Raw genomic sequence first — 9,670 nt, 5'->3', positions numbered from 1 at the left:
ATGATTCTAATGGATTTGTTTGAATTTGTGTGGATGTTAGTTATATTCACAACCATTTGATGTTGATATGAACCAACACCATTATCTACAATTCTTGTTTTTAGGAGACATTCTTCTGTGTGTTTATCTGTGCATCTATTTTATCCAATTGTTATTGTTTTTATTATGTGAATGTTAATTTTAGTGCTGTGCATTGATAAATTGAGGGGAAATTTCTTGTGATATTATGTACTCTTAAAAAGATATCAATGGTTGTCTTGAGTTTCTTGTGATATTTTTAAAATTAAATTCCTATGGATTTTTTGTATCCAAACACTATTCCGTAAGAATTTTTTTGGAGTAAATTCCATTGAAATCATTTTTGAATCCTATGAAATTTATTTCTTAAGGAAAAATTTATTATGCATCCAAACATGCCCTTATCCATACCATTGATTCAATTTAATAATTTTTAGAACAAAAAATAATAATTTTTAAAAATAATTATTAATCTATTCTTATATTATATAATATATAAAAAATAAAATTTATAAATCCCTAGTTAAACGTGAACTTGATTCCGTGATACTCAACATAACAGAGACCATTGGATTAGATTTGATGAGCTGGTTTGACCCGCTAGGCCTGTTTGCCACGTGTATTACAATTCCACGGGAAGTATGGGCTGTTGTCGAAATTCCACTATTGCCCCTGGTTTGATTTGCTTCCTGTTTTTCTAGAAGCAAAGAAAGAGGCCTAAAATTATCTCCACTTGGCATTCAAAGAGCGTTCTTGGATTCCCATTCTCTCTTCTCAATTCTTTCTCAAATAGAGTCAGAGTGGATCAAAGAGAAGCAGGGCAACCATGGATTCCGCTAGGGTTGCGGAACTCCAGCAATTGATCTTCCTCTGCAAGTCCAACCCTGCTCTTCTTCACGACTCTTCTCTTGCCTTCTTCAAGGACTACTTGCAGGGGTGGGCGTCATCTCCTCTTTCTGCTCTTTGTTCTTCTATCTCTGTTGTATCATTGAGTTTCTTTCTTTGATCTCTCAGCCTTGGCGGGCATGTTCCGGAGAAGCCAGGATTGGTGAGAGTTTGTTTGTCCTCATCCCTTTTGTGGAATCGTAGATGTTTTTTTTTATATAGATAGGGGAATAAGAAATCGGGAATTTTTTTAGCCTGTGGATGGTAAAGTTGATTGCTTTTTTTTAGTTTTTCAAGAATTTCTCTTGATTATCTTGAAGTTCTTGGACGAGTTTTGGTGTCTTAGAATCAATGTAAAACCTATTGTTGTTTTGTTACTTTCATCTTATTGCTCTTGCATCAGGTTCTGTAGAAATAAAAAGCGTAGCTTTTGAATTGGGCTTTTTTTGTGAATTCTGAATTTAATGGTCATCTTGACTTTATAGATTTTTCATGGATCTCATTCAGTCCCCAGTTTTTCGTAGTTGTGTTTATATCCCTCTTTGGGTGCTTTTGATTTGATAAATAAAGGACTTCCTGGCTTGTATACAATGTATATTGTACGGAACTTCTTTCACAAGTGTAGCTTATGCATGCTCATTGAATAGTGGTGCCTTTTCTCTTATGATCCTTAATGAGAATCCTCACTGAAAAATTCATCAAGGATAAATTTGATTGTTATTTTAAGTGTTCTAGTTGTACTTATGGACTTCTCAATACTTCAGAGGTAGCATTTTTCTTTTCAGAGAAGACTTCCCATGGCCTGTGGTTTAGTAATTTCCTATCATTACTCGTAATGTGTTCCTGCCAACCATCGTTTGGATTTGCATATGTGATTGAGGTACATATTCCAGATTCAGGTTTCACTCTGTTTCTTGCCCAAATTAAGGGCTTATGTCTGGCATTTCGCCCTGATCACCTTTCAATAATCACATTTGCCCAAATTCTTAAAGGAGCCACCCAATTAAAAATATCATTTGAATTGGCAAACCCTAATGGAATTTGTTATGTCTCAACAATAGAAAACTGATTTCCCTAGCTATGTCTTAGGTGCATTCAAGTCGATTCGATCTATTATCATATTGGAAATTTCATATTTTGTCTTTTAATATCAAAAGATAAATAATATTTTTAAAAGAATATTATCAATCTCAAGTCAAATCTTCCTTGCCATCCCTTAAAAATAATGGCTAAATTTAACATAATATATATAAATGCTAATTATGAGGTATGTGCCCATAATATTGTACATCAGAATCTTGTGTTAGTTTTGTTTGTAGATTGGCACTTGGTATGGAAATCTTAGGTATTATCAAAAAGATCCTGTTTGGCAGCTTACTTTGTTTACTAGGCAATGCATCTGATGTTTGGCCATCAATTTCACTATTACTGTAAGTCGGTAACATTAGTCCTACTGACATTTATTTCTGTCCACACCACTATGCACTCAAAAGGCTGATCATGATGAGGATGAAATCATTGAGTCAGATCTGGAGTTGGATGGTGAGATTATAGACCCTGATGACGATCCACCACAAAAGGTTCTGCTTTCACAAGGCTGCATTGACATGATAAAATCTAGTTTTTCTCTATCCTGATCTTTATCATTTAACGAATAATTTGTTATTTTCTTTCAGATGGGAGATCCATCTGTTGAAATTTCTGAAGAGAGGTGTGATGCTGCTCAATTGCTCAAATCAAAAGCTATGCAAGCAGTAGCTGAAAGTATGATACAACTTAAATGTGTTTGTATTTCCCTATCTATCAAAATTGGGATCCTCTATGTGATTTATTAATGGTTGTTGGCAGATAATTTGGAAGAAGCCATTGACTATCTAACGGAAGCTATCTTGCTATATCCAAGTTCAGCTATATTATATGCTGCCAGAGGCATAAGCTACTTGCTGAACCTAAGCTTTGCTACATTTTAATTGCTTCTCATGTCCTTCCCCATTTATTTTCTTTAACTAAATATATATTTTTCACTTATTTCTCCTCAGCTAGAGTTTTTGTGAAAATGAGGAAAGGAAGTGCGGCTATTCGAGATGCAGATACTGCTTTAAAGGTTGCTCCTTCTTTTAGCCTCATTCTTGGTTAATTCTTATAGTAGTGACAGTTATCAATTTGTGCTATATTTGGAAGTCATCTTACTGTAACCTTGTTTCCCCAGATAAATCCCAATTCAGCAGCAGGATACAAGTCTCGAGGCATGGCATGGTCACTGATGGCCCAGTGGGAAGCTGCTGCTAGTGACCTGCGCTTAGCATCAAAATTGGATTATGATGAGGAAATCTATTCAATTCTCAAGAAGGTAATTGTGTAGCGGTAATGGAGAGAATGGAAGCGTTCGGTGCCTAATATTGTGTAGTTGCAGGCTGAGTCTAATGTCCGAAGAATTGAAGAACATCGAAGAAAATATGACCGGCTTAGAAAAGAGAAAGAGGCAAGGAGAATTCAACATGAAAAGCATCATCAGTCTGAAAAATCAAGGGTATTTGAATTTTGTTGTTCCTGCATGGCATGGTTTACATAAATTGCAGGATCTCATATTTTATATTGCTTATTTTCACGCTTCAACATCGGTTTTTACTACCTCTACAATAGAAGAGTTTGTTTCCTTTCTTTTCCCGATCAGAGGTTCCTTTTAGCATTTTTTTTTTTAAATTTAAACATGGTTATCTGACCTTTTGTTCATGCAATTAAAAATGGATGCTGGGCCCTCCTTTGTGCAAATCGGCCCTTGTTCATGTCCCTTTCAGAGTCCTTTGAAAAATGATTCCTGATTTCATGAGCATTTTTTGGCAGACAAATGACATTTGGTTTCCCTGCTCTAGGAGCCTCAGAGTTTTATGACTGCCTCTTTAGTTTGCAATGATGCTTTACCCAGTACTTTGGCATTACCAAAGTGTTGATGTGGGTTAACTTTTTTTTTTTTTTCACTTCATCAACCACCACATACCAGTGAAAAGCAGAAATTCTTAGCATTTAAAAGTCTGATTTTTTATGTGGAATGCAAAATAAAACACTGAAGTGCATGAAGTTGTTTTATTGATAGCAGGATCCTCAAGTTGAAGACCCCGACTCTCTGGCTGTCTTGAGAGATGGTATGGCATTTGAATTTGAGCTACTTCTACTTCTTATCTATTTTTTTTCTTGCATTTTAGATAATTTATTGATAAAGATTATCAATTTGGATAGTTTAGTGGCCCTCCAAAAGTTGCCTTTCATCATTTTCTTTTTCTCTTAATTTTTGGTTGACTTGTGACTTTGATGTATCTGTTTCTTCCCTTGAAGGCCTAAGCTTTTGCATCAAATGATACTAACAAATCTTAAGTGACTCAATTATTCCGCCTATTCCCATTTGATGAATACACAATTTTTCCTGTCCCCAAATTATTTATTTATTTTTCTAGTACTGCTAAAATTTCTTCTTATAATACTCTCCTGTTTTTCAACATTATTCTAATTATTTCTGCATGATATCTATCAAGTTATTACTTACTATGCTCAGTTGTTGAATAATATGCATATTGAGATTGCGTGGTTTATATAAATTGTCTTAGTTTTCTGTTACACCCAGATTCTCATCTACTATTATCGAATCACACTTAGTTTCCAAATTTTGTACTTAAACTAGTATCTCTCTCCACTGATCTGTGTTGTTAACCCACTTCAATACTATTCTGAAGAGCATTTAACACTGAATTTTTTTTACAGGTGAAGTGATTAGCACTCACTCTTCTGATGAACTGGAAAAGAAATTGAAGGCTGCTCAAAATTTGTCTAGAGTTGTGGTTCTATACTTCACTGCAACATGGTGCGGACCCTGCCGGACCATGGGTCCAGTTTACACGAGCCTGGCGGAGAAGTATCCCAAAGTCGTATTCCTGAAAGCTGACATTGATGAACTCAATGACATTGCTCATCGCTTGAACGTGAGCGGTGTACCGACATTTTTCTTAGTGAAGGACGGGAAGGAGGTTGACAAAGTCGTGGGAGTGACTCGAATTGGGCTTGAGACAATGATTAAGCGACATACAGGACAGCTTTGAAAGATCCTGGAAAGACAGCTAAATTTTTTATGGTTCTGCAGGATAGCGTCTTCGTTGTAATCAAATCTGAACGAGCGAGCAGCCACGGCCAAGTTTTTGTGAATTGGCATTTCAGATCCAGCCCTTGGCATGACTGTTTGCTTTGCTTTTAATGTGTATGTTGGATCTTTTATGCATGACAGCTTTAATTTAGTATGGTAGTAGTGTACAGTGTAGTTTTATATTCTTGTCAAATGAGTACTTTTGCCTTCGGAATGTGTTGAGAGAAATTTGTAAGTAGCGTTATCAGCTATGAAGCATGTAGCATGGACACAGATATGTTGACATGGTAATTTCTCAAAATTTAAGGCACAGGTACGGCAGGACTAGAGCTGTAAAAGAGCCGAGTCGAGTATCACCAGGCTCAAGTATGTTATTCGAAGGCTCGAGGTTGGTTCGAGCTTGTTTGATTTAATTTTTTTGTGTTTGAGCTCAGCTCACGGAAAAGTTCAAGTAACTCGAGCTCGACTCATTTAAGCTCGATAAACCTGTCACAGTTGGATAATAGAATATTTTTGTAATTTAATATAATTTATATAATTATGTATTTTTATAATTTATATATATATATATATATAATTTAGGGAAAATTACTTATAAGTCCCTGAAACTTTTCATTTATACCAATAAGTCCCTCTTATCAAATAGTATACCCTGCAGTCTTTCCTTTTTAGAATCATTTCTATTTCGTCCCTACCGTCATCATTGCCTGTTTATTATTTTGAAAACTCCCACTTTACCCTTTCCTTTTGGGAGGGAAATCTGGCGCCATGCCATGTCAAGGTAGCATGGTGCTTGTACTTTGACATCACTCAAAAATCTTCATCCTTATCTTTTGTCTTGTTGGAGAAGCTTGCATCTTTTTTCATTTCATTTTTTTTTCTTCTTCCTTGGCCTTGGTTTTGGAGTGATTCTCCTCTTTTATCACCCATCTTTACTCACCATCTCTATTCTTTGGCGGCGAGCTAACTTCACAAAGCTAGACAGTTATTGTATTTTATGAGAAGTTAGTTTCTCATTTTTCAAAGCTTTCAAATCAGTTAAAACTGAATGGGCAATTAGGTAATTTTCCTTGAAAGATAACGGTGTTATCAATCCGTTGGGCTTTATAGAAATTAAATGAAAAAGAAAGGACTTTTAAGGGATTTGGCAAAATCAAGGGTTTTTTTGGTCATGTGGTAGTGTTTGATTTTAAATTGGGAAAATTACTTATAAGTCCCTGAAACTTTTCATTTATACCAGTAAGTCCCTCTGACCAAATAGTATACCATGCAGTCTCCCTTTTTAGAATCATTTCTATTTCGTCCCTACCGTCATCTTTGCCTGTTTATTATTTTGAAAAACCCCACTTTACCCTTTGCTTTTGGGAGGGAAATCTGGCGCCATGTCATGTCAAGGCAGCATGGTGCTTGTACTTTGACATCACTCAAAAGTCTTCATCCTTACCTTTTGTCTTGCTGGAGAAGCTTGCATCTTTTTTCATTTCATTTTCTTTTCTTCTTCCTTGGCCTTGGTTTTGGAGTGATTCTCCTCTTTTATCACCCATCTCTATTCTTCGGCGGCGAGCTAACTTCACAAAGCTCTATCCCAAAGAATGTGTGAAGGTATTTCTTAGATCCCCATAAAGATGCATATCTTGGTCTTAATGTAGGGTTCCTGGTATCATGTTCATCGGTCCTTCATCTATAGTGGTTTTTCTTAATGCAGGGTCTTCATGGACATGTTTTACGGTGTTGCGAAGTATAAAGGGGATGGTTATGTGTTAGATTTCACTGTCTTGACTGGATGGCTAACATTATTTGAGGAGATATGCACATATTGGGCTCTCGAACCTCCTATAGTGCGAGTAAAGTATATAATGGCAGACGAGCAGAAGACAATATGGTCCATTAGCTCAGAGGATGACTTTCAGAACATGTGTAATGTTCATCGTATATTCAAAAAGACCGTGGTGAACATGATCATAGACACTGTGAACGAAACAACGGAGGCCATCTGTACTTCACCAATGTCACTGTAAATATCTTATTCTATTTGGTTTTGCACTCATTTTTGTATAATGTGACAAGGATTTGCATTATGTTTCGCATATGTGGTCATTAATATGTGTTTGGGTATAGTATCGTTTGTTTGGTATTAGTTTTATTTTTTAGCCATTAGTTTTTGTTATTTCTGAAGCTTATTTGCCGTAACTATTCAGTTTTAAAGTGTTGTTGTTTATTTATTTTACTAACTGTTTACCGAATGTATATAACAAGGGTACCAACATCGCAAAATACACTGGCAGTGACACATGGATGAGGCATAACTATAAGCAATTCTTTACAAGATACAAAAGCTGAATTTTTATGGTTGGCCAACGCTTCGAAAATGCACAAGAATTCAAGGATTCATTGTGCAACTTAGCCATCAACCGCAATTTCAACTTCAGGTTCATAAAAAATGATAAAGATAGAGTTACTGTCACATGTGCTGCTGAGTTATGTTAATGGCGTGTCCATGCCTCAAGAGATAGCAACCTCCCAACATTTAGAATCAAAACAACCCAAAATAGTCATACATGTGGTGGGGGTATTGGCACAACATCTCATCCGAGGGCTTCTAAAAAATGGGTTAGCAGGCAAGTAATAAGGAAATTGCGAGATCATCCTCTATACCGGGTTGTAGACATACAACGTGATATATTGTGTGACCATGGTGTCCGGCTACCATACAAACAAGCATGGATGGGTAAAGAGGTGGCAAAGGGAATTCTCCATGTAAGCGACGTTGCAAGTTATGATCTGTTGATATGGTATGCAAGTAAGGTTTCCGAAACCAACCCAGGTAGCATCGTTATCATTGAGAAGGATGGAGAACGCTTTAAGCGTGGTTTTTTTTTTTGCTTTCATGCATGTCTTCAAGGTTTTAAGCGTGGTTGTAGACCCATGCTATTCCTTGATAACACCCATTTGCTAGGTAAATATGGTGGCATCCTACTAGGCGCAACTGCAAAGGATGGTAATGAAGGTCTATTTCATCTAGCTTTTGCTATTGTTGATAATGAAACTGACGATAACTGGACATGGTTCATTTCCACTCTAGGTGATGCAATATATGGTGAAGATGACTACCACAAAATCATTACATTCATTTCAGACCGTTCTAAGGGACTTGTTAATGCTATTGCCAAAGTCTTCCCCTCTGCCCCACATGGCTACTGTTTGCGACATCTCCAAGCAAACTTTTTGAAGGCTAATGGTCACCTAGGGAAAGGATCAAAAGATGAGTGTTGGAGGTTGGTTGTTAAGATTGCATATGCATGCACATCTTCAGAGTATGATGCAACTGTGGGTGCGTTGTCAGCGGCATCTACACAGGCCCATAATTGGTTATTTCAAAAGTCGGACATGATGCATTGGTGCAATTACTTGTTTAGAGGACAACGTTGGGGCGAGATGTATTCGAATGTGGCAGAGTCTTTCAATGCAGGGATTAAGGAGGCACGACATCTACATGTCTGTAACATGGTTGACGAGATAAGGTATGCATATAAATAATTTAATTAGATTACTGTGCGTAGTTGTCGTTCTATTTCAGCTGAATGTATTTACTTTCAAACATTCTAATGTAGTATCTATATTAAATGTTTGAGTTTTGGCTTTACCATGTGGTTTTAAACCGTAATGAGTACTTTACGCTTTTGTTATTTCGTATTTGTTTTTGGTGTATAGTTTTTATGGTTGTTGTTCTTTTTTTGTATTTCTTACATACAATAGGTATTTAGTGTTCCTTATTTATGCGTAGTGTTTAATATTGTAGCTTTGCCATGGTTTTTTATTATATTCGCAGTAGTAGTGTTTTTTTCTCTCATGTGTACTTCCCACCAATGTAGGTTCAAGATGATGAACCTAATGTACAAGCGGCGCGAGAATAGCATGAAATGGGAAACCCATCTTTGCCCGGAGATTCACAAGAAGATTGAAAAGACTATTGAAGAAAGCAGATGCTTAGTCATAGGCCGATCTGATGGTGATATTTTTGAAGTCGTTGACAAGCAGGGCAACCATGTCGATTTACGTAATAGAACTTGTTCTTGTCATCGGTGAAATGTGTACGGTCTTCCTTGTAACCATGCCTGATGCGCAATCTTACAAATTGATGTAAACATTCATTGTTACGTGGAAGGCTACTACACAGTCGCAGTGTACAAAGAAGCATATGAGAGTCCAATATTCCCTGTACCAGATAATGACAAACCGATGGATGCGGGTCGACATCTCTGTATTCGTCCACCTATCTCAAAGAAGAGACCCGGACGACCAAGAAAAAGGAGGATTGAATCACAAGCATTTGGTGTTCGTGACTTGCATTGTAGTCGATGCCACGAAGTTGGGCATAACAGGGCCACATGTAATGAAGTAATCGCAGACTAACTGTATCCTTTGTACCCGTCTCTTTTGTTTTTTGACCACTGCCATCATGGATTGCAACTCCGAATTGCATATTTAAAATTCTAATATAGAACATTTGAACAATGTGCTTACTCGTCAATTTGTCGATTAAGGAAAACACTTAGTGACAATTGCTGTATCTTTTGCAGCCGGCCAAATCCGGTAGGCCTTTTATTGGTTGGATTGAAATCGGTTCGTGGGGCA

At 36.8% G+C, this 9,670-nt stretch overlaps 2 protein-coding genes across 3 annotated transcripts; both read left to right on the top strand.

The window, feature by feature from the left end:
* Window positions 1-748: 748 nt before the first annotated feature.
* Window positions 749-5,249, top strand: LOC120282247 (TPR repeat-containing thioredoxin TDX). 2 transcript variants are annotated; one of them, XM_039289011.1, is made up of 10 exons: window positions 749-954; window positions 1,033-1,066; window positions 2,397-2,483; window positions 2,580-2,667; window positions 2,752-2,832; window positions 2,943-3,007; window positions 3,113-3,253; window positions 3,317-3,433; window positions 3,998-4,046; window positions 4,660-5,249. In XM_039289011.1, the coding sequence occupies exons 1-10, from the start codon at window positions 845-847 to the stop codon at window positions 4,992-4,994; spliced, it is 1,107 nt and encodes a 368-aa protein (XP_039144945.1). In that variant the 5' UTR covers window positions 749-844; the 3' UTR covers window positions 4,995-5,249. The 2 variants fall into 2 exon arrangements, with proteins under 2 accessions (XP_039144945.1, XP_039144947.1); XM_039289013.1 differs by having other exon boundaries at window positions 750-954; window positions 4,001-4,046.
* A 1,498-nt stretch (window positions 5,250-6,747) lies between these two features.
* Window positions 6,748-9,448, top strand: LOC120282728. Its single transcript, XM_039289581.1, has 4 exons — window positions 6,748-7,030; window positions 7,992-8,556; window positions 8,908-9,092; window positions 9,201-9,448. Exons 1-4 carry the CDS (start codon window positions 6,748-6,750, stop codon window positions 9,446-9,448), a joined length of 1,281 nt encoding a protein of 426 aa, XP_039145515.1.
* The last annotated feature ends 222 nt before the right edge of the window (window positions 9,449-9,670 follow it).

Source organism: Dioscorea cayenensis, chromosome 18, assembly GCF_009730915.1.
Source record: "Dioscorea cayenensis subsp. rotundata cultivar TDr96_F1 chromosome 18, TDr96_F1_v2_PseudoChromosome.rev07_lg8_w22 25.fasta, whole genome shotgun sequence".
Lineage (NCBI taxonomy): Eukaryota > Viridiplantae > Streptophyta > Magnoliopsida > Dioscoreales > Dioscoreaceae > Dioscorea > Dioscorea cayenensis.
This window is presented reverse-complemented; position numbering and strand designations above follow the sequence as displayed.

What these genes read in the sequence shown, in the direction of transcription:
- LOC120282247 (XM_039289011.1), top strand. Translation starts at nt 845, where the DNA reads ATGGATTCCGCTAGGGTTGCGGAACTCCAGCAATTGATCTTCCTCTGC. An exon ending in TATGCAAGCAGTAGCTGAAA is followed by an intron (nt 2,668 to 2,751) that starts GTATGATACAAC and finishes GGTTGTTGGCAG; the next exon opens with ATAATTTGGAAGAAGCCATT. An exon ending in TATATTATATGCTGCCAGAG is followed by an intron (nt 2,833 to 2,942) that starts GCATAAGCTACT and finishes ATTTCTCCTCAG; the next exon opens with CTAGAGTTTTTGTGAAAATG.
- LOC120282728 (XM_039289581.1), top strand. Translation starts at nt 6,748, where the DNA reads ATGGACATGTTTTACGGTGTTGCGAAGTATAAAGGGGATGGTTATGTG. An exon ending in AACATGGTTGACGAGATAAG is followed by an intron (nt 8,557 to 8,907) that starts GTATGCATATAA and finishes CCACCAATGTAG; the next exon opens with GTTCAAGATGATGAACCTAA. An exon ending in GGGCAACCATGTCGATTTAC is followed by an intron (nt 9,093 to 9,200) that starts GTAATAGAACTT and finishes GTTACGTGGAAG; the next exon opens with GCTACTACACAGTCGCAGTG.